The sequence below is a fragment of the Rhinatrema bivittatum genome, chromosome 8 (genome assembly GCF_901001135.1).
Source record: "Rhinatrema bivittatum chromosome 8, aRhiBiv1.1, whole genome shotgun sequence".
Lineage (NCBI taxonomy): Eukaryota > Metazoa > Chordata > Amphibia > Gymnophiona > Rhinatrematidae > Rhinatrema > Rhinatrema bivittatum.
This window is the reverse complement of record NC_042622.1, coordinates 9,393,116-9,417,867: the sequence shown is the minus strand read 5'-3', so window position 1 is coordinate 9,417,867 and position 24,752 is coordinate 9,393,116. Positions and strand designations below refer to the sequence as shown.

The 24,752-nt window shown below is 44.4% G+C and overlaps 1 protein-coding gene across 5 annotated transcripts in view; it reads right to left on the bottom strand.

Moving 5' to 3' along the window:
* The window catches only part of MYT1 (myelin transcription factor 1), a 199,978-nt gene that overhangs the window by 20,934 nt on the left and 154,292 nt on the right, over positions 1-24,752 (bottom strand). For 2 of the 5 annotated variants that reach the window (XM_029613475.1, XM_029613477.1), the window contains 5 exons: positions 23,641-23,910; positions 12,139-12,293; positions 11,412-11,513; positions 9,265-9,327; positions 9,089-9,157 (listed from right to left, as the gene is read on the bottom strand). In XM_029613475.1, the coding sequence (XP_029469335.1) occupies positions 9,089-9,157; positions 9,265-9,327; positions 11,412-11,513; positions 12,139-12,293; positions 23,641-23,910 (659 nt within the window). The remainder of the gene's footprint in view (positions 1-9,088; positions 9,158-9,264; positions 9,328-11,411; positions 11,514-12,138; positions 12,294-23,640; positions 23,911-24,752) is intronic. The other 3 variants (XM_029613476.1, XM_029613478.1, XM_029613479.1) reach the window with 3 other exon arrangements.

Here is a 24,752-nt window from a genome sequence, read left to right as displayed (position 1 = left end):
GGAGCAGAGCTGCTCCTGCTGCGGCAGACGTGGGACGGGAGCGGCCAGGAAGGGTCCCTACCCCGGGAGAGAGAGCACAGGGAAAGAAGAGGTGGCCAGAGAGAAGAAGGAAGCAGAGGGGAGAGAGGGACAAGGAGAATAAAGGCTGTAAGAGTAAAAAAGTTAAACAAGCAACTGAAAACATGAGAAAATCCAAAAGATGAGCAAACTAAAAAAGGTACAAAGAGAGAGAGAGAAAAACAGGAAAAATGAGTGGAAACAGTAAAAAGGTTGGCAGCGTAGGTTGGAGCTATTCTGAGTTCCTAAAAGGTTTTGAAAACATTTCCAGCCCTTAGCATTGTGCTGTCTCTCTGTCTGTGCACCTTAGTCCGTGTGTGTGATGTAGTCTGTCTGCCTGGAGTTGCGTCTGTCTGTGTTGGGTCTGGGGGTTGGATTTCTGTCTGTGGGGTATCTGTGTCTGTCTGTACCTGGGGTCTTTGGGTTTGTCTGGGTATCTGTTTGTCTGTCTGGGTACAGGGTGTCTGTCTGTCTGTCTCTCTGTGCCCGTGTGTGTGAGCTTGCTCCTTTCTGCAACTCGAAGAGAAATGAAATAGTAGCTTTGAGCCTCTGGTTGGCAGTGTGGCTGACAGGTGAATACCCTTCACGTACGTATGTGTGTGTGTGTGTGTGCACGTGTGTTTGTGCATGTATATATGAATATGCACACACACACACACACGCACGCGCACACACAGACTCACACACACACACATCTTGGAGGACCCCGATGCATTGCATGAATAGAAGGGGCTGCGAGCAGCTTTGTAACACCAGAAGAGCCATCGAGGCCTCAGTCCATTTCCTCTAGGCTAATGAACGACCACCACAGTGACATAGATTTGAAATGTGGTCTAGAAAAGAGCGGGTTTAGAGCTTTATTTGGGAACCCTCTTCCAGATCACCTATGGAGAACGATCAGTACTCAGAACTCTAAAAAGCTGCTAAAAACCTTTCTGTTAAAATGGCACTTGAAGAGCAGGCACTGTGACTGATATCTTCCTAGGAGGCCAATTTGGAGGGTCGTAGAGAGCTGACTGGCCTTGCTACACATCCTGGGCCAGGCGTCGCTCCTTTCTGCTATGGCGTGTTTTTATTTAGGAGTTTATCAATATTTTTTGTTACCCATCTTGATTCTTGAGAAAGTGTGGGATATAAATTATTTAAATGAACAAAATTAAGTATTTTGCCTCTTCCTACAAGTGGCCTTAAGTTAAATTACACAACAAGTTTTAAAAGTTACAGTAAAGCTGCTTGGCCACATAGGGAGAGGAAAGGTCAGCAGAATAAGGGAGGTGACATTGCCCCTGTGTAGGTCCCTGGTGAGACCTCACTTAGGATACTGAGCACAGTTCTGGAGACCCCACCTTCAAAAGGATAGAAACAGGATGGAGTCGCTCCAGAGGAGGCTACTAACATGGTCTTTGTTCTGAAGCACATGGGGATAGACTTAAAGATCTGAATGTGTACACCCTAGAGGAAAGGTGAGATAGGATAGAGACAGGAGGTGAGCCTCTTTCAAATAAAAAGGAGACTAGAATAAGGAGTCATGGGATGAGTTTTTTTTTGTTTTTTACAGAAAAGGTGATGGATGCATGGAACGGCCTTCCAGTGAAGTTAGTGGAGTCAAAAACTGCAGCTGAATTCAAAATAGCATAGGATAAATATAAGGAATATCTAAAGAAGTGATGAGAATTATAAAGCTAAATTAATTGGATGGATGGTCAGACTGAATGGGCCATGAGGTCTTTTCCTGCCGTCATGTTTCTATTCTAAGGAAGTGATGGGAATTATAAAGCTAAATTAATTGGATGGATGGGCAGACTGGATGGGCCATGTGGTCTTTTCCTGCCGTCATGTTTCTATTCTAAGGAAGTGATGGGAATTATAAAGCTAAATTAATTGGATGGATGGGCAGACTGGATGGGCCATGTGGTCTTTTCCTGCCGTCATGTTTCTATTCTAAGGAAGTGATGGGAATTATAAAGCTAAATTAATTGGATGGATGGGCAGACTGGATGGGCCATGTGGTCTTTTCCTGCCGTCATGTTTCTATGTTTCTATTCTAAGGAAGTGATGGGAATTATAAAGCTAAATTAATTGGATGGATGGGCAGACTGGATGGGCCATGAGGTCTTTTCCTGCCGTCATGTTTCTATGTTTCTATTCTAAGGAAGTGATGGGAATTATAAAGCTAAATTAATTGGATGGATGGGCATACTGGATGGGCCATGTGGTCTTTTCCTGCCGTCATGTTTCTATGTTTCTATTCTAAGGAAGTGATGGGAATTATAAAGCTAAATTAATTGGATGGATGGGCAGACTGGATGGGCCATGAGGTCTTTTCCTGCTGTCATGTTTCTATTCTAAGGAAGTGATGGGAAATATAAAGCTAAATTAATTGGGGGGATGGGCAGACTGGATGGGCCATGTGGTCTTTTCCTGCCGTCATGTTTCTATTCTAAGGAAGTGATGGGAATTATAAAGCTAAATTAATTGGGGGGGTGGGCAGACTGGATGGGCCATGTGGTCTTTTCCTGCCGTCATGTTTCTATGTTTCTATTCTAAGGAAGTGATGGGAATTATAAAGCTAAATTAATTGGATGGATGGGCAGACTGGATGGGCCATGTGGTCTTTTCCTGCCGTCATGTTTCTATGTTTCTATTCTAAGGAAGTGATGGGAATTATAAAGCTAATTAATTGGATGGATGGGCAGACTGGATGGGCCATGTGGTCTTTTCCTGCTGTCATGTTTCTATGTTTCTATTCTAAGGAAGTGATGGGAATTATAAAGCTAAATTAATTCGATGGATGGGCAGACTGGATGGGCCATGCGGTCTTTTCCTGCCGTCATGTTTCTTTTCTAAGGAAGTGATGGGAATTATAAAGCTAAATTAATTGGATGGATGGGCAGACTGGATGGGCCATGTGGTCTTTTCCTGCCATCATGTTTCTTTTCTAAGGAAGTGATGGGAATTATAAAGCTAAATTAATTGGATGGATGGGCAGACTGGATGGGCCATGCGGTCTTTTCCTGCCGTCATGTTTCTATTCTAAGGAAGTGATGGGAATTATAAAGCTAAATTAATTGGATGGATGGGCAGACTGGATGGTCCATGTGATCTTTTCCTGCAGTCATGTTTCTGTTCTAAGGAAGTGATGGGAATTATAAAGCTAAATTAATTGGGGGGATGGGCAGACTGGATGGGCCATGTGGTCTTTTCCTGCCGTCATGTTTCTATGTTTCTTTTCTAAGGAAGTGATGGGAATTATAAAGCTAAATTAATTGGATGGATGGGCAGACTGGATGGGCCATGCGGTCTTTTCCTGCCGTCATGTTTCTTTTCTAAGGAAGTGATGGGAATTATAAAGCTAAAATAATTGGATGGATGGGCAGACTGGATGGGCCATGCGGTCTTTTCCTGCCGTCATGTTTCTATGTTTCTGTTCTAAGGAAGTGATGGGAATTATAAAGCTAAAATAATTGGATGGATGGGCAGACTGGATGGGCCATGAGGTCTTTTCCTGCAGTCATGTTTCTATGTTTCTATTCTAAGGAAGTGATGGGAATTATAAAGCTAAATTAATTGGATGGATGGGCAGACTGGATGGGCCATGCGGTCTTTTCCTGCCGTCATGTTTCTATGTTTCTGTTCTAAGGAAGTGATGGGAATTATAAAGCTAAAATAATTGGATGGATGGGCAGACTGGATGGGCCATGAGGTCTTTTCCTGCAGTCATGTTTCTATGTTTCTATTCTAAGGAAGTGATGGGAATTATAAAGCTAAATTAATTGGATGGATGGGCAGACTGGATGGGCCATGCGGTCTTTTCCTGCCGTCATGTTTCTATGTTTCTGTTCTAAGGAAGTGATGGGAATTATAAAGCTAAATTAATTGGATGGATGGGCAGACTGGATGGGCCATGCGGTCTTTTCCTGCCGTCATGTTTCTATGTTTCTGTTCTAAGGAAGTGATGGGAATTATAAAGCTAAAATAATTGGATGGATGGGCAGACTGGATGGGCCATGCGGTCTTTTCCTGCCGTCATGTTTCTATGTTTCTGTTCTAAGGAAGTGATGGGAATTATAAAGCTAAATTAATTGGATGGATGGGCAGACTGGATGGGCCATGAGGTCTTTTCCTGCCATCATGTTTCTATTCTAAGGAAGTGATGGGAATTATAAAGGTAAATTAATTGGATGGATGGGCAGACTGGATGGGTCATGCGGTCTTTTCCTGCCATCATGTTTCTATGTTTCTATTCTAAGGAAGTGATGGGAATTATAAAGGTAAATTAATTGGACGGATGGGCAGACTGGATGGGCCATGCAGTCTTTTCCTGCCGTCATGTTTCTATGTTTCTATTCAAAGGAAGTGATGGGAATTATAAAGCTAAATTAATTGGATGGATGGGCAGTCTGGATGGGCCATGAGGTCTTTTCCTGCCGTCATGTTTCTATGTTTCTATTCTAAGGAAGTGATGCGAATTATAAAGGTAAATTAATTGGATGGATGGGCAGACTGGATGGGCCATGCGGTCTTTTCCTGCCGTCATGTTTCTATGTTTCTATTCTAAGGAAGTGATGGGAATTATAAAGGTAAATTAATTGGATGGATGGGCAGACTGGATGGGCCATGTGGTCTTTTCCTGCCGTCATGTTTCTATTCTAAGGAAGTGATGGGAATTATAAAGCTAAATTAATTGGATGGATGGGCAGACTGGATGGGCCATGTGGTCTTTTCCTGCCGTCATGTTTCTATTCTAAGGAAGTGATGGGAATTATAAAGATAAATTAATTGGGAGGATGGGCAGACTGGATGGGCCATGTGGTCTTTTCCTGCCGTCATGTTTCTATTCTAAGGAAGTGATGGGAATTATAAAGCTAAATTAATTGGATGGATGGGCAGACTGGATGGGCCATGCGGTCTTTTCCTGCTGTCATGTTTCTTTTCTAAGGAAGTGATGGGAATTATAAAGCTAAATTAATTGGATGGATGGGCAGACTGGATGGGCCATGTGGTCTTTTCCTGCCGTCATGTTTCTATGTTTCTATTCTAAGGAAGTGACGCGAATTATAAAGGTAAATTAATTGGATGGATGGGCAGACTGGATGGGCCATGCGGTCTTTTCCTGCCGTCATGTTTCTATGTTTCTATTCTAAGGAAGTGATGCGAATTATAAAGCTAAATTAATTGGATGGATGGGCAGACTGGATGGGCCATGTGATCTTTTCCTGCAGTCATGTTTCTGTTCTAAGGAAGTGATGGGAATTATAAAGCTAAATTAATTGGATGGATGGGCAGACTGGATGGGCCATGCGGTCTTTTCCTGCCGTCATGTTTCTATTCTAAGGAAGTGATGGGAATTATAAAGCTGAATTAATTGGATGGATGGGCAGACTGGATGGGCCATGCGGTCTTTTCCTGCTGTCATGTTTCTATTCTAAGGAAGTGATGGGAATTATAAAGCTAAATTAATTGGGAGGATGGGCAGACTGGATGGGCCATGTGGTCTTTTCCTGCCGTCATGTTTCTATGTTTTTAGAAAGCAGAGTGTCTCTGCCAAGGGCACTGTAAGAGAAGATGAGGCCAGAGAGCCATGCGTCAGCTTTTTCCTAAAAGTGAGGTAACATGGCTCAAAGTGTAGGGACTGCAGTACCTTGTTCCAGATTTTGGCGCACAACAGTATAGTCCAGCTGAAGCTGAAAAAGGGGAGGAGAGAAGACTCACTTGCAGGGATCAGAGTTCTCTAGTGGGAGTGTGGAGGAAAAAAAGTTGAGAGAGATAATCAAGGTCTCATTTATTCACGCACTTGTAGACAAAGCAGAGGGTTTCGAATTGGAGCCAGTTCAGCTGGTGTAGTCTTGGTGTTATAGGGTCATCTGCTTTGGCCCCTAGCAAGATTCTAGCAGCTGTATTCTGTAGAAGTCGATGGTGCCTCAGACTGGTTTGTGAGAGGCTGTTAGACAGAGAGTTGCAATAGTCAGTTCAGCTAATGATTAACGCATGTATCATGGGAACAAGATTATTTTATCATGATAGTTGTGCAGTTCGTGAATCTGGTGCAGATGCACAAAGGAAGTCCTCACCACTTTAGAGATGTGCGATAGTTTCTGATCAAGTTGATCCCCTAGGCTTTGCATTGACTTCTTAGGGTACAAGGGGGTACCTGGCAGGGAAGGTAAAGATTGAAAGGGATGACCTTTATGACTGAGCTAGAGGAGCTCTGATTTGATGAGGTTTAATTTGAGTTTGTGGTTGATCAGGTAGAGAACTGAGCTCGGGGCACTCCACAGTTCAGGTCTCTGGGACTGGGTGACAGATTGTATTCTGTTAGATAGGAACAATTTGAGCCATTTGACGGCAGAACCTTCAATGCCAATGTCTCTTAGATATCAAATTAGAAAGCAGAGTGAAACCATTGCAATGTAAATACCCAGACGAATACATTTGACCCTTGCTCCTCAGTAGCATTCAATTACCTAATTTGCCAGTAAAGTTAAACTTCCAATAATTTACCCCGACTGCTAGCAAATTTAAATATATCCAATCTACACTTGTAAATTGATATATCCCTATGTTAATTATAATAAATTTAAATTCTTAACTGGTGGACCTGTTTAACTGTTAGGTAACGGACCTATTATAACAGTTATGATACACATTGTATAAAGTTGCTTTATTTATTTTTGTTGCTGTATTTGTTATGAAAATAATTGTTATATCTAACTTGTCTTTCATTGTAAGGAGTTGTTATATCTGTAAACCGGAGTGCAGGCATGTACCAAACTTCGGTATATAAAACCACAAATAAATGAATCCAAGAGTTGGTGGTAGAAAGATCCAGAAGGACTAGGAGGGAGTCGCCAGCCTGGCCTGCCTACAGGTGATACTGTTAATGATGGCCCTTAGGATGGATTCTGTTCTATGGCCTTTTCTGAAACCAGACTGGAGCTGGTATAGGAGGTTAGCCCTCTTCCAGGAAGCCAAGGAATTGGATGTAAACTGCTTTTTCCACTGGAAGGCTGGAGACTGGACAATAGTTGTCAATTATTTTTGGATCAAAACCTGGTTTCTTGAAGATGGGCTTGATAACTGCCTTTTTTTTTGTTTGTTTGTTTTTAGCAAGAGTAGTAGTGAAAATTAGTTTTATTCAAATAAAGTTACATCAAACCAAACATCTTCCACTCACCAAAATCTATCCTGTGGCCCCTGTTTTAAGAAGCACTGCAGTAAATCATTCAGTCCCCTTTCCTTGTGTTATCATAAAGCCTTCTTATTGCCTATTGCAACCCTTGAGGTGCCGAAGTAGTTTGAAAGGATATAAGACTATTTGAAATGCGTCAATCAATGATAGAGTAATTGCTGTGATTCCTGCTACTGAATTATGCTTTTCACTTTGTACATTTTTGGAGAATAGATAGCAGGTTGACACCACATTTGATGTAAAATGCTGTGGAAATAACGTTGGCTGAGGACAATATTTGCTGAAAAGATCCACTTAAGATGTTTGAAATGTACAGGAGGCAAATGTAATCACAAGCATACTATTGGAATATGAACCGTGGAAGGCAGAATGTGAAGTTTCTACTGAAAGCAGCTTAATATGAAATGCCACAGGCATATACCAAAATAGGTTTGGGTTAGAACCAAATATAGCACTGCTTGCATACCTAGAAATTACCTCCCTAAAATGTTTGCAGCCCAAACCAGATTTCCCATAAAAATGAATGAGAGACAATGCTAGTCATAAACAGGAGAGACAGGAATACACAGGCTTTAGCAGAATACCCAATCCATGTACCTTCTTCTAGACGCGGACGCCCCGGGCTTTAGCAGAATACCCAATTCATGTACCTTCTTCTAGACGCGGACGCCCCGGGCTTTAGCAAAATACCCAATGCATGTACTTTCTTCTAGACGCGGACGCCCCGGGCTTTAGCAGAATACCCAATCCATGTACCTTCTTCTAGACATGGACGCCCCGGGCTTTAGCAAAATACCCAATCCATGTACCTTCTTCTAGACGCGGACGCCCCGGGCTTTAGCAGAATACCCAATCCATGTACCTTCTTCTAGACGCGGACGCCCCGGGCTTTAGCAGAATACCCAATCCATGTACCTTCTTCTAGACGCGGACGCCCCGGGCTTTAGCAGAATACCCAATCCATGTACCTTCTTCTAGATGCGGACGCCCTGGGCTTTAGCAGAATACCCAAACCATGAACCTTCTTCTAGACGCGGACGCCCCGGACTTTAGCAGAATACCCAATCCATGTACCTTCTTCTAGACGCGGACGCCCCGGGCTTTAGCAGAATACCCAATCCATGTACCTTCTTCTAGACGCGGACGCCCCGGGCTTTAGCAGAATACCCAATCCATGTACCTTCTTCTAGACGCGGACGCCCTGGACTTTAGCAGAATACCCAATCCATGTACCTTCTTCTAGACGCGGACGCCCCGGGCTTTAGCAGAATACCCAATCCATGTACCTTCTTCTAGACGCGGACGCCCCGGGCTTTAGCAGAATACCCAATCCATGTACCTTCTTCTAGACGCGGACGCCCCGGGCTTTAGCAGAATACCCAATCCATGTACCTTCTTCTAGACGCGGACGCCCCCTTCTCCCTGTGTTGACACCAAACTCCATGTTTTTCTGTTAATCACTATAACCCGTAGGCAGGACTATAGAAGCAGGTGGTGGTATATTTGTTTTTCTCCACGTAACCCGGGCATTTCCTTTTCTAGTAATGTCACAAACTGGACTTTGGCCAAAGAAAAAGAACCAGGCAAGCAAAAACCCGACATCCTACAGAGGCCCAGGAAAACGTGCCCTGCTCTGGAGAGTCAGCTGATGGAGGCACCAAGGTGCACATGATTACGCCAGAAAGTGCTCCTTGTTAACGGATCAGAAAGAAATGCTTTGCAGATACTGTTCGGCATCTGCAAGCTCAACCAGACAGTTTTTGGTTGACTTAATAGTGCAGAAAGGAGAAAAGGCAGAGTGCAGCACGCGGGGAAAGGAGAATCAAGTTCAGCCAAACATACTTGAGGTCAGCAGAGTGGGCAGCCATGAGGTTTCTGAGGCTCTTGTCAGCAAGAGGGCAACCAGAAAGGCTGAAAGAGAAGAGATGGAAATACCTGGTAAGCCGAAAAGGGGGAGAAGAGTACCAGCCCCACCCATCCAGCCAGTAAAAACCCGAAAGTGGGAGTTTCACACCAACCTGCGATGGGAGGCATAGTTTCCTGTGATGTGCCCACTTCCATCACAACCCGGGGTCGGACAGCTGGGGAAATACAAAATACAAAGGGTAAGTACCAGAAACGCACACACACAGGACGAGTTAAAAAGCGGGACCCCACTACGTTCTGGGATACCCTTATGCATTCTCTGTTCATGTTCAGCAAAGCACACGTTCTTTAGGCTTCTTTTGGCATTTATTGCCAGAAGCTTTGGGGATGCACGCAGACGGGTATGTGCTCGTTTGCTAGGTGACCCCAGGATGCTGAAATGTAGCAGAAATCAGCAGAGCTCACCAGGGGGCACCCTGAGCCGTTTGCAGCACGGCGTGATGAAGGAAGCTCACGATGGGCCCTTGGGATTATTTATCGTGCATTGCATGTGAATAGGACCTACCGAGAATAATGGGGACTGTAGAAGTACAACGGCTTCACATTTTAGTAAATAGGGCCCTAGGTCTGGGTCAGAAATGGATTATGGAGGTAAAATACCCTTTTTTCCTCTCTCCTAGAATCCTCTCAACATCATTTGCTTTCAGAAGGTTCTCACTCCCATTTAATGAGAGTGGCAGAACATAAAGAGGAAATCATTCAGCAGACTCGTGTGTTTGTGGCAAGCGCTGTCACTGATGGAGGGTTACACGCTCCCCCGCCCCCATTCAAAAATTCAACTGTGTAAAAACGGTGACTGTAGGATACCCCATGGTACATGCTGTGAAGAAGGTCAACCAGCAACCTTTTGAGGGAAAATAGAGCAGGTCAGCGGGTGGAAAAGAAGACTGGAAAATATGGTAATATGGTGTTCAAAAGGAAATTAGCAATCATCTGGAAGTCTCCATTAGCGTCATAGGGTCACCAGGCTCTTTGCCTTTCTGGGATATTATGCCAAGCAAGCTACTGACTGGTCAATACCAGGAGGTTGAAACTGAATGGGTCATAACAGCAACTTTCATTGCCAATTTACTATGGTATAGAAATGTTACTGTAGAAGCCATAGTGATGCAGTGCCCTGTACAATGTGAGGCCTACCACCCAACCACTATCTTACCAAGGAAATTCACATCTCAGCTGTGGTAAACACCTCCTTTAGTCAACTGCACCAGATTTGTCAACTGCGCAATTACTTTGAGAAACACGACTTAGCTAGTAGCTACTGTCGTACACTCACTGATCACCGCACACATTGACCATAGTAACTCCTTATTCCACAGCAAGTGCCTCCAACTCATGCAAAACACAGCAGCTAGACTTTTGCTAATGGTCAAGTCCACCAACCCAAATTGGTGCCAATTTAAAACCCTTTGCTTTGTCTTCAAATACTTGAATCGTTTTTCCTCCAACTATCTTTCTCAACTGCTGTTCACCTACATTCGCACAAGAGAACTTTGACCCTCCCAACACGTTTTTTTAATCTTCCCCTCCACTGGCTTCAGCTCGATTAACAAGCACAAGGCTTCGTGCATTCAGCTGTTCTGCCCCTAAGATATGGAACAAGTCACCTCTCGTGATCCACCTGGAAATGTGTTGCCTCACGGTCCGCAAAAAAAAAAAAAAAAAATATATCAAAGCCTGGCTATTTAACCAGGTCTTCCCCAAACCTCCATAGCAGCCGTCCACCTACCTGATCTCTTTTGTCCCCTAAGATTTTCCTACCTTTCTGACCCCTAACATATCTCTCACTTCCTGGTACTTCCTCTCTATTGGCTGGCAGCCTTTACATCCAGTCTGCCTCACACCTGTAAATATGCAGAGATTAGGGACTCGGTATTTCCTTTTCTATTTTCCATGTAATCCACCTTGTGCTCATCTGCACAAGAAAGGCAGAATATCAGGCATTTTTCAGTCAATGAATAAATACAAACGGAGATAAACAGGGCCTTTGTTTTGTGATCAGAGCACAGGAACATATTGCACCAAAAAAAAGCAATAGGTCTAGTAGGAATACTTTGGTATCTGATGCTGTCCCTGAAAATGAAGGGGGGAGACAGTAAAAGTGCCATCAAGGTGGTGCTGCCAGGATCCGCCTGCCGCGCAGGTGCAGGCCAACGCTCCCTGAAGGCCGCTTTGAAGCTCAGCTCCTAATTTGTTCCAAAACTTTTCCACATTTGCGTTTGTGAACTTGATAACTTACTCATTCAGGAGGGAGCGTCCCTTTTTTCCTCCTTCACCCCCTTTTGGACTTGCGCACCCCCCATCGCATACCGGCTGAATATCCTGTTGTGCAGCAAAATATCTACAGGTGGGAGAATATCGATTTCATGTAAGTGAAACGGACAGCCCTTTTCTGCCAGTCAGATTAATGCAGGGTGTACGTCTGTGCAAAACGGGGCTCAACAACAAGGCGACTGCTGAGCAAGGGACTAGACACTACATTGCAGATTTGGGGACCCTCAGCATCAGATCATAGATCACTCTCTGTTCAAGGGATGCAGCGTTTATTTCATGCAAGTGAACCTTTGCTAGCGAGCAGGAGGGTGGCAAGGGTGTGGCTGCCAAAGCACCTAGTCTACTGCCCCCCCTCCTAACTAGAGAAAGGCATCAGACAACAAGAGAGTCACGTGTGAGGGAGAGGAACCATCTTCCCGTACCATTGCTTGCAGTGCTTTCAGTTTAAGGCTATTAGAACAGTGGTGCAGGGAATGATATGGACACCTGCTTCAGTGACCCCACTGTGCAACTTAAGTATGGGTTGAAACCTGTGTCTCTAGCAAATGAGCGGGCTGGACAGTACCAGTTCTCCTGGGGTTTCCTTGTGCACACACTGAACTGTTTAGATGGTACCTCACAGTCAGAAACAGAGCTAAGACCTTTTGTTAACAATTTTTGCATTTCACTACAATCATAGGAATTTAACTAACGTGAGAAGTTCCTTCTTGTTGTCCTTCGATAGAAACTTAAGTTTGAAGTTGGTTAAGGTAACGTCTCCCGGGTACTTTCGATCCTCAAAGTTCTCTTCCTGAACCTCCTGCTCATCTTCTTCAGAGGAGGCAAAAGAAGGGGCTGCAGGTTCCGACTGAAAGAAACCAGCAAAATATAGATAAATGCACACATATACACGCATAAAAAACATAGACAAATATACATACAAACACACACCCATATACAAATAAAAAACATAGAAAAATATACATAGATAAATATACACACACAAAACACACACACATATACACATAAGGGTGAATTTTAAAAGTCCTATGTGCAGCAAATCCGGGAGATATGCACGTGACTGGGATGCATGCAGGCCGTGTGGATTTTAAGAGGCCTACAGTCATGCACGTATCTCCCAGTATGTGACATTCTCGTTTCAGTGGATGATGGCCGTTTTTCGACCACCATTCACCGAAAGGAGACGGATCGTAATACTCTGTTATCTTATCAGAGTTGTCATCCTAGCACTCTGCGAAAGAATATTCCAACTGGTCAATTTTTTAGGCTCCGTAGGCTCTGTTCCACTACTAGCGAGTTCATTGAACAAGCCCATATAATGTCATCTCGTTTCATTTCTAGAGGGTACCCGAGGCGTGTTGTCAAGAAAGCGATGAAACGTGCTCTTTATACTAACCGTGATTTGCTATTTTTACCATCATCTCATTCTGACACAACAGTCACGAATTGTATCTTACCTTTTTCTACTCTCAGTCGCCAAATCACTACCAAATCACTACCAAACCCCGCCCCCGACCGGAGCACACCGACGACGCCGACCTGCCGCGTCCCGCCCTGCCAGCCAGGACAGCCAACCAGCAGCCGCCCCAGCCGGCATTTAAATCCTAACGCTCTCCGGCGCCGTGCGCCGGGCGTCGCGCGCACGAAGGAGCGTGACAAAGGGGCCCGCCCCTTTGTGCGCCCCTTCGTGCCGCACCTAAGTGCCGCACCTAAACTCACCCTCCACAGCCTCCTGCACCACCCCATACTCAGGGACACAAAGCAGCTCAGCCCTTTCTGCTTCATTCCTGCAGCCCCACTCCTCTTCAACTCCCACTGTGATACACAGCCTGGGGGTGATCGAGACAGAACAGGAGAGAAGCACACAGCCTGAGAGAGCGTGAGAATCGCCGACCGGGAGAAATTAAGAAACACGCTCCTATAAAGACTGTTCTCTCAGCCGCAAACTGAACTACGTGCAACGGGACCCCCTTCCTCACTATCTCCTCCTCCGCTACCTCTCAATACGGACTATCGCCACGCGGTGAGCAATCGAAAGTTGTTTTTTTTTTTTTTCTCTCTACTCTGTACCTCATCCCTATTTAAGTTTTGTACCATATTGCCTCTAATTGTAACCCGCTGATATCCAGACTGCTGAAACTTCCTGACCTACTCCACTACCAGATCACCCTCCTCCTCCCCCTGCACCTCCCCTCCCACCTGACTATCAAGGTACCAACTCCTCCTACCTGTTCCTACCATTCCTACCTGACCACGAAGGCATCAACATGGCTGCTTACCCAATCCCTCGCATCCACCACCCTCACTCCAGACTACCTCCCCCCCCCCCCTCCTTCCCCGCCATCCATCACCTCGCCGCAAATCCCTTATCCCCATCCTCACCTCACCCCTGACTCAGTTCCTCGGTCTCACCACCCTCTCCATTATACTTATGAATGCACAATCCATATCTAAAAAGACACTAATCCTCAACGACATACTTGCAGACTGCACTCCAGACATTTGTGCAGTCACTGATACATGGCTCAAAGAATCAGATACCGTCCTCATAAACCAACTCCCATCCTCCCTCTATGACATCTTCCCCATCCACCGACCTAAAAAAAGAGGAGGAGGACTCCTCCTAGCAGCCAAGAAACAACTTAACCTTAAACCCATCAGCATAGCAGCCCCGCCTAAACTTGAAATAGGTCTCTTTAATGCAGCTACCCTGCAAATATGTCTAGTATATGCCCCCCCTACCGTCCTTGAGTCCAACCCATCCCCCCTAATTGAATTCATTATAGAATGGATAAAAACAGATACCCCTTCCATCATCCTTGGAGATTTTAATCTCCATGTTGACTCACTCCCCCCTACTGCATCATGCGAAACGTTCATTCAATCGCTCCTTGCCATAGGCTTCCAACAAATTATAGCATCTCCAACTCATAAAGCTGGTCACACGTTGGACCTAATGTTTATTAACTCCAGCTTCCAGACCTCCAACTCATCCACCTGCACCCCGGTGCCTTGGTCCGACCACTACCTTATTGAAAGCAGACTCGCCATGAAGAAACCCCTCCCAACTAACTATCCTGCTCACACCACCATCATATCCAGAAAAACCTGCCCCAGCAACAAATTAACTGACGCACTAGCTTCTTCCCTACCAAGACTTATCTTATCAGACCCAGACACAGCCTTAGCATCCTGGCATAGCCTTACAGAAGACATTGCCAACAAACTATGCCCAATCACCGAACGTATCATAAATACCACAGTGAAACCCTCTAAGCCATGGTACACCCAAGAGTTAAAAACCCTTAAATGCAATCTCAGACAAAAAGAGAGAAAATGGCGCAAGGACCCAACCCCCCCAACTATCCTCCAGCTACAAAACAGCCCTTCATATATATAGACTGTCCACCCTTAAACATAAGCGAGACTTCTATGGAAAAAAAATCCATGACTATAATTTCAACCCTAAAGCTCTTTTCTCCTATGTCGCTAACCTTACCACCCCTATCCCTCCTACCATTCCAGACTCTGAGGCTGCGGCTAAAACTGAAGAACTCGCCAACTACTTCCAAAGCAAAATCGCCAACCTGCTCTCCAGATTTTCCCCCACCAACCCCTCTCCCCCCACTAACCCACCTTCAATCCCCTCCCCATCCCAACCTTCAATGGACCACAATTGACCTCACCTCCTCTAAAGAAATTACAGGCCTTTTGCGAAAACTTAAGCCAGCCTCTCACCCCAGCGACACCATCCCCACCAAAGCCCTAATAACCATCCCCAACAGCATATCCAATACCATAGCAGATATTATCAACTGCTCCACCACCCATGGGGTAGTCCCAGATTCCCTCAAACACGCTGTTGTCAAACCCCTCCTTAAGAAACCCTCCCTAGATCCGAAAGACCCTTCCAACTTCCACCCCATTTCCAACCTCCCTTTTATCTCCAAACTTATGGAAAAGGTGGTCAATTCACAACTCATGGACTACCTAGAAAATCATGATATCCTCCATGTTTCCCAATTTGGATTCAGAAAACATTTTAATACCAAATCCTTACTGCTCTCCCTCTCTGACTATCTTCTCAGAGGACTGGGACAAGGTCACAGTTACCTCCTCGCCCTTCTCGATATCTCAGCGGCCTTTGACACCATCAGCCACCACCACCTCCTGACACGGCTAGAAAGCATCGGCATCTCAGGAATAGCTCTAGTCTGGTTCAAATCCTATCTCTCTAACAGAAAGTTCTCTGTTAAAATCAGAAACAACCTATCTGCCGCATACCCCCTACAACAAGGAGTCCCGCAAGGTTCATCACTTTCATCTACCCTCTTCAATATCTACCTCATCCCTCTCTGCCATCTCCTCTCCGACCTTAAACTCAAATTCTATCTCTATGCTGATGATGTACAGATCATCATTCCCATTCACAACTCTATATCTGACGCCCTGGAGCACTGGGAAAAGTGCCTTGCAGCCATCAACGCACTCCTCTCCAACCTTCAGCTTGCACTCAACACGAACAAAACGGAACTCCTCTACATCTCCTCACATCCCCCCGACCTCCCACCTAACGACCCTAAACTTAACCTCCTCACAGCCCAACCGTCCATTAGGGACCTCGGAGTCCTTCTTGATCCTAATCTTAGCATGAAACCTCACATCAATTCCATCCTTAAAGCGGGCTTCTTCAAGCTCAATGTACTAAAGAAACTCAGACCCCTGCTCTACACCCATGACCTCCGTACAGTGATTCAAGCCACTCTCACCTCCAAACTAGATTACTGTAATGCGCTCCTATTAGGGCTCCCATTGTCCTCAATAAAACCCCTTCAACTACTGCAAAATGCTACTGCAAGACTCATTACTAACGCACGCAAACACGACCATATTACCCCCATCCTTAAGGACTTACATTGGCTCCCCATCCTGTCCCGTATACATTACAAAACGTTGACCATAATACATAAGTCCATCCACACCCACAACTCCAACTGGCTCGACCTACCTTTCACTGCCCCCCTGTCCACCCAAGCCACCAGATCTACCAACAAAGGCACCCTACATGTCCAATCCCTGAAAATGGCTCATCTCTCCACTACCCGCGACCGTGCTATCTCTATTGCCGGTCCAGCTCTTTGGAACTCCCTACCTGACTACATGCGCATTGAACCCTGTGCAATCAAATTCAAAAAGAAATTAAAAACACTCCTGTTCAACCATGCCTACCCAGAATAACCCTTCTCCATCTCCCCTCACAGTTCCCCCTTCAGGGGTCTGCCCTCTCCTTATATTAAGGAGACTATCATTGTAAATTATAAACTGTATTCTCTGGTTATGACTTTCTTGTTTTTTTAACTATCTTTCCTACTGCCTATTTATTTTATCCCCTGCCCAGTTACTTTCTCCCTGTTGAAATGTATTTTCCAAACTTTCAGTTATTATGTGAACCGGTATGATGTACCCACTAATGCCGGTATATAAAAGTTTCTAAATAAATAAATAAAATGATCCGCAGACATTGGGAGGCTCTGTCTTTGAACACTTTGTTTCCTGGTCCCCTCCGATTTACTTTTCGTAGGGGGAAGAACTTACGAGACAAGCTCATCCATATGGACTTTCCAGTATCACAGGATTTTGGAAGTGCATTAGGCCATCACCCGTGTGGCCATTGTACTATGTGCTCTCATACGTCACCTACTACCTCTTTTACCCATCCAGTCACCCATAAAATTTTCCAGTTACGATCTTACTCAGACTGTACCACGTCAGGAGTTATTTATGTTGTCACTTGTCCTTGCCCTCTGATATACGTTGGGAAAACCTCTCGCATGGTCAAAACCCGCATTATAGAGCACTGCTCTAACATTCGCCATTCACGAGAAAATGAACCCCTTGTCGATCATTGGGTGAAAAAATCACATACTCTTTCAGATCTCTCATATAGTGTGATTGAGGTATTCCTGCGGCCACCCCAGGGTGGGAACTATGCTGAACAATTGGGCCTTATTGAACAACGCTGGATTTTTACTTTAGATACAGTTTCGCCCAAGGGACTGAATCGGGAGATTGAATGGTTTCTATTCACCTAGGTTCCTAACTAAGCAGGGTTGGTTGGTCTGCATTTACTGTTGCGGTGCACTACAGGAACAGGAACCAATGAACGGGGTCTTTTGACCCACGTGGTTGGTTCTCCTGTAGGTTTTGGCGCCTTCTGCTTTGTTTAAATACCTGTCAGCAGTCAAGGGTAGTGCGCTCCCTGTCATTTTCAAGTATATCAGCTGTCAGGTATGTTTTGATTTGTCTTGATCATTGATAACATATTCGGTTGTAAGTCCTGCTTTGTTTTTCCTGATATTTACATGTTTATTACAGCTTTACCTGTGAATTCCTGGTGGCATGCCCTCCCGATGCAGCCCGCGGCGAAACACGGGACCGTGGCGGGGGACGCCATTAAGATATCTCTTGTATAAACCAGTGGAGTTGCCATATTGAAGAAATAAAACAATTTTGACCTTTGAACATTTTGTGAGTGTTCTGTCAGGATTGAACACGTATCTGCACTTTGTGTGTTCTGCGGTAATTGAAGTCTCCCATTATTACCGCACTACCAATTTGGTTAGCTTCCCTAATTTCTCTTAGCATTTCACTGTCCGTCTCACCATCTTGACCAGGTGGACAGTAGTATACCCCTAGCACTATAGTCTTTCCCGACACACAAGGGATTTCTACCCATAAAGATTCAATTGTGCATTTAGTCTCATGCAGGATGTTTATCCTGTTGGACTCTAGGCCATCCCAGACATAAAGCACCACACCGCTTCCCAGGTGCTCCTCTGTCATTGCGCTATAATTTGTACCCCGGTATAGCACTGTCCCATTGGTTGTCCTCCTTCCACCATGTCTCTGAGATGCCAATTAAGTCTATGTCATCATTCACTGCTATACATTCTAATTCTTCCATCTTACTTCTTAGACTTCTGGCATTAGCATACAGACATTTCAAAATGAGTTTTTTGTTTGTATTTTCATTCTGTTTTTCAGTTGTCAGGGATAAATTGGAATCTTTTAGCTCAGATGATTTTTTAATTACAGGCACTTGGACTACTTTTCTCATAATTGGAACCTCACTGTCGGGAAGCCCTAATTCTAATGCATCATTAGTATCCTTTGAAGATACCTCCCTCCGAACCATGCGCTGCTGAGTGACTGTCGGCTTTCCCCTTTGTTTTAGTTATTATTTATTATTATTTTAATATTTGTTAGCTGCGCTTAGAAAACATACACATTATTTAAAATATATAAGCAGGTATGACAGATTAAAATAAGACAGTGTATATACGACATAGATGCATAAATAAAAATCTGATTTAGGACATGCGACAGTGTTGACATATCATCATGATGCATAGGGCTTTTTGAAAAATTTGTTCTGACTTCAGTAGGGAGAGAGATCCAAAACAGGGGGCCAGCAATTGAAAAGGCTCATTCCCTGGTCTCTTCAAGGTGTGCTATTTGGGGGAGGCTCTGGTGCACTCATCTCAGGGCTCTTGCTGGAGTATGTATTTTCAAGATGGCTGTAATCCAAGGTGATTTAATGTAATATAAGAGATCATGAATAGTGACCTCTAAACTTATATCGAATACGATGGGTGATAGGTAATCAATGTAAGGATTCTAAAACTGGTGTTATGTGATCACGAAGGGGAAGACCAGTGAGAAAGTCTTGCTGCTGAGACCAAAGAAAAGTGAACTGTAGTAGTAAAGGCCGGAAAAAAAGAGTAATAACTGTAAAACTGTACAGAAGTTATCCAGGTTGAGTAATGGCCTCAAAGAACATAATAGTTATAATTTTAAAAATGAGGATTGTGACAAACATTTAAAATGTTGATACATTGACGGTGAAGGATCTCAAAGAATGCCAAGGTTGTGAGCAGGATTTGCGAGTGGAATCACTTTGTTCATGAAGGTAATTTGAGTTGCGGTAGATGATGGGGGGAAACGAGATAGTAGCACGAGTTCAGTTTGGAGATATTTAGAGCGAGTTTGTTAGCTGTTAGCCAGTTCTGGATGGCAAATAAACAGTGTCTAATGAACTCTTCTGTTTTGGTCCATGAGTCTCTGCAGGGAAAGAAACTGAATAGCGTTGGCATATAGCTTGTAGTGTACTCCAAGGTTAGATAAAAGTCAGCACAGAGGGGTGAGATAGAGGTTAAAAAGTGCCTTGGGGTTCTCCAGAGCTAAGCGGGGACCAGGATAACGTTTCTGATCCAACCTTGACTTGCTGTGTCCTATTCGTGAGGTATAAAGAAAACCAGGAAAACACAGAACCAAAAATCCCAAGAGAGTGAAGTCTAGATAAAAAAATATCATGATCTATGATATTGAAAGCTGCTGAAATATCAAGTAGAATAAGTACAAATGAAATGCCATGATTGAAGCCTTTTCTGATGGCATCAAAACTAGATAATAACAAGATTTCTGTACTATGATGTTTGCGGAAGCCAAATTGGTATTGATTCAGCATATCATTTGAATCAAGGAAATTTGTAAGCTGCTGAAGTACAGAATTTTCAATAACTTTACTAATAAATGATAACAATGAGATAGGATGATAATCTGAAAGAATGGAGGATTTAAAAGCCTCTTTATCTCCTTTTAAAGGTTAGTGCCAGCATTCTGGTTCCACCCTGGTTAAGGTGGAGTCCATCCCTTCGGAAGAGACTCCCCCTTCCCCAAAAGGTTCCCCAGTTCCTAACAAAACTGAATCCCTCTTCCTTGCACCATCGTCTCATCCACGCATTGAGACTCCGGAGCTCTGCCTGCCTCTGGGGACCTGCGCGTGGAACAGGGAGCATTTCAGAGAATGCTACCCTGGAGGTTCTGGATTTAAGCTTTCTACCTAAGAGCCTAAATTTGGCTTCCAGAACTTCTCTCCCACATTTTCCTATGTCGTTGGTGCCCACATGTACCACGACAGCTGGTTCCTCCCCAGCACTGTCTAAAATCCTATCTAGGTGACGCGTGAGGTCCGCCACCTTCGCACCAGGTAGGCATGTTACAAGGCGATCTTCACGCCCACCAGCCACCCAGCTATCTACATTCCTAATAATCAAATCATCAACTATGATGGGTTGATGATCACTTACCAGGAGACCTTCCTCCTCCAAGGCAGCACCAGGGTTGCCAGACTGGAGTTGGGACTCACACATACAAAGCATAGATATATATACACTTAAAACACATGCACACATATACATACATGCAATATATATATATATATATATATATATACACACATATATATATATATATATATATATATATACACATATACATACACACACACACATATATACACACATACAAAACACAGTTCTATATATGTAAACATTCTACCAGTGGAAGAGTCAATTGAGTCAATTGAGAAAGCACTGAACTTTGCAATGATGTATCTAGACATAATAAAACAACTATTAACTCAAATGGAACTAGTAATTAACAAAGAAAAAACAGAATTTATACACCTTGAACGAAAAAACATTGTAAGAATTCAAAATCCCAAACTTAAAAATGATAAATTAGTGGAGTTAAACGATAAGCTTAGAAATCTAGGAGTTATTATGGACACCGAAATCAGCCTTAAACAACACATATCAACAAAAGTAAGAGAAGGCTATGCCAAACTAATGGTCCTTAGAAGACTAAAACCATTATTAACACAGGAACACTTTCGTACAGTACTACAAGCACTAATATTTGCCAGCACAGACTACTGCAATACACTCTTCCTAGATTTACCATACACCACAATCAGGCCACTGCAAATACTACAAAACTCAGCTGCCAGAATACTTACTGGAAAAGGCAGAAGAGATCATATCACCCAAACACTGGCAGATTTACACTGGCTCCCAATAGAACAGAGAGTACAATTCAAAACACTTTGCACAATTCATAAATTAATTAATGACGAAAACGCCGACTGGCTAAACACTGCTTTACGATTACATGTCCCACAAAGGAATCTCAGGTCGGCCAATAAAGCACTGCTAGCCATACCCTCAGTCAGAACAGCAAAGTTGACCCAGGTGAGAGAGAGAGCTCTATCTTTGGCAGGACCATTATTGTGGAACACATTACCGCTTGAACTGAGATTAATGAAAGAATTAAAACTTTTCAAAGAAGGCCTAAAAACTTGACTTTTCAAAAAAGCATTTCACAATGAGAGCGATGACTAACAATACATACAGCTGAAAGTCACCAACAAACGGAAAACTGACAATTTTATTATTTGTTACCCATTATTAAATATTAAATTGAAACAGTGTACACATATATAATTATCCCAAAATCATATAAATAGTAACCCCCAACCCATCTCTCATTTAGAGTATATTACTGAACTATGTAACCGTAAAATATTAGCACACCATGGATAACTTAGAAACCTAACCAACCTATTTCGTGCCGAAATGTAAACCGTTGTGCTGGTGCATTACTAAACGACGGTATAGAAAAATGTTAAAATAAAAAAAAAAAAAAAATATAAAGACATACGCACAGCAGCAGCATAGCCTCAGAAGAATTTCTGCTTATCTAGGCAGAACTAAAAGATTTTTCATAACTCTAATTACTGAATGTTTGTGTTGGTTTATTGGCTAAAGAGAGATTTTAGGTTGGGGTGGCCAACTCTGCTCCTAGAGAGCCTCAGACAGATTTGCATGTACTGCCTCTATTATATGCAAAGCTCTCTCATGCATATTCAAGTGGATATCTTGAAAACCTGGCCTGTTTGTGGTTCTCGAGGACCAGAGCTGGCCACCTGTGTTTTAAGTGAATTCATTCAATGTATCGAGTCACACCGCCAAGAAAAGCAAACGGGAACATTAGCTGGAGAGTTTAAGGGGTAATTGCAAACCACGCACCGACTTTTCTCGCTTATACGTCATGCAAAGTTTCAAGGAGAAACAGCCCATACACTGTGCCTGCATGGGTTTCACCTGCTCGGTGTGCGGGGGGTGTGTGCACTGTTTAACCCCTCGTTCCCCTCCCAATTTAGGGAACGCCGCTTTCTAATGTGCCAACATAACAGTGATCAGGCTTTGGACTAGGCATGAACTTTTAGCTGCTTTGGAGGAAGCTGATCTTCTGTCAGGCCAGGTTAGCTGGGGAAAAGCCTTGCACAGTTGCCCTCTATATGGTATAGATAAGATAATCAAACTACCCACAATCTAGGAAACCTCTGGGGTGGATTTTTACCCCTGGTGTTTGCCAAAATCATAGTAAAACTGTGTGAGTTATCTTTCACTATTGCCCAATGAAAACTTCCTGCACAAATACATTTGCATCTGCGTTTCGTACAGATATTTTTTTAAGGCAAAATTATGTGGGGGGTTTTAATTATTTGCAGCTGCCTGCATACATTTTCCCCCCAACTTAATCCTGCCTTGGGAACCTGCACTGCTGACATACCCCGGTGGGCAATAATCAGACAGTCCCTTTCCACAAGCACCAGTACGAGCAGGCTTCATTCTTGCCTTGCCCGGCCATTAAGGGCTGAAGTTACGCTCAGAAGTCAGTCTGTTGCAGGCTGCTCCACAGAAACATTTCTCACATCATCTTTCCATACTTGGAAACTTAAAATGGACCAAAAGTACAATGGTAACATCAGGAAAGTGTCAACCATGGCAGCAAGGTTTCCTTTCACATTACGAGTGGTTCAGTGCCGACATCAATGTTTCCCTCCTCAGCTGGGAGAGCCACAGAACTCTGGAAGGATCTGGAGCTCGAGAACGAGCTCTCTGAGCAGTATTCATTCATCTGTGCAGCCTACGGGCGGGTGCAACACCGTTTTCTATTAAGCTAGGATCTAGGGACAGGACCCACCTCCGCCTCATCTGTCAAGGCCTTTCCTCGCAGATGTTTGGAGATGTTCATGGAGCAGAGTAGGGTTGGGGGAAGTCTCTCCGGGCCACTAAGCAAAGCAAAACTAGCCACACGGCTTCCAGAAATGCAGGCAGCTTTGCTTAGGGCTCGCCTGGAAATGGGAGACCTTGCAGTCGCTTTCCTTCACTCGTGAAAGAGAGAGAGCGAGGCGCAGGAATAACGGCAGCTGTACAGGGACCGCTCTACACATCTGGGTGCGCAGCATGCAATTCTGCAGCAGTAAATATTAAGCCCCCACCACCTACCTCTTCTGGCTCCTCCTCTCTCTGGCGGTTTGGTTTGGTGTAGTCGATGGGGCCATCCCACTCATCTTGCCGGGAAGCTTGGCTGGACTGGGGCGAGGTCATTGTGCTGCTGGTGGCGCTTGTGCTGTTCTGGCGTTGGGAAACATCTGGAGACTTCATGCTCGGGCTGCTGCTGCAGCTGCTGCTGTTGGGAAACGCAGGCTCCCGTTTGCGATGCTTGTTCATGCTTAAATCCAGGGTTCCGTTTTCATCCACTTCAATGTCCAGGGACTGAGATTTGAAAAGAAATTCAGTCTTTTATCAGCACGTCTGAGTAGATAACCATTCACGCCCTCCGTGCCCGGGTTTCTCTCATCCCATGCGACTCTGCACCTACAACTTGTAAAATGACTCCTGACATGCAAGCAGTGAATTAGGGAACGGGGCAGGGGACTGTGGGGAGCTGCGGAAGGAGCTTGTAAGCCCGGGAGGGAGGGGGGAGCCTAACCCTGGCTCTGTGTGCACAACGCTGGGTTGCACTCCGCACAAGGAGCTTGCACTCAACTCTGGACAGTGCTAGGGGTGCAAGTTCATTCTGTTTCTTTGGTTTCATTCCCTGGCACATGTTTTTCATTTTACTTACAAACCATGTCCCTGGCTCCTCCCCCCTCCTGCTGACTGTCTGGTCAGCTGGCACTGGTGGGCAAGGGCAGCCGAGGATCACTCCTGCCCCACTGGGACCTTGGCTAATGGGCAATGCATATTGGGTAGGCAGGAAGCCCAGACTGAATAGCAATTGCTTTTGACTTTCCTTTTTAAATATCCTGTTTCTTTGTTTCAAGTAATTCAACCAACAATCAAAGTGGAAGAGCAGCGAGCTGTGAATCAGGCAAGTTCAGAGTTCAAATCCCAGCTACTCCTTGTCTAAAGTCACAAGTCCCTCACCCTTTATTGCCTTGGGAACAAACTAAGGCCTAGAGTCATCAAAATGCAATAATTGTCACATCAATAACGCCTGTGATAAGGAAAAGGCACATGGCTTTGATGATTTAAGAGTTCCTGCACCATGTGATATTTGTACCTCACAGGTTGCAAAGTGCCCAGACAGGCATTGAGAGAGAGAGGACCTCTTT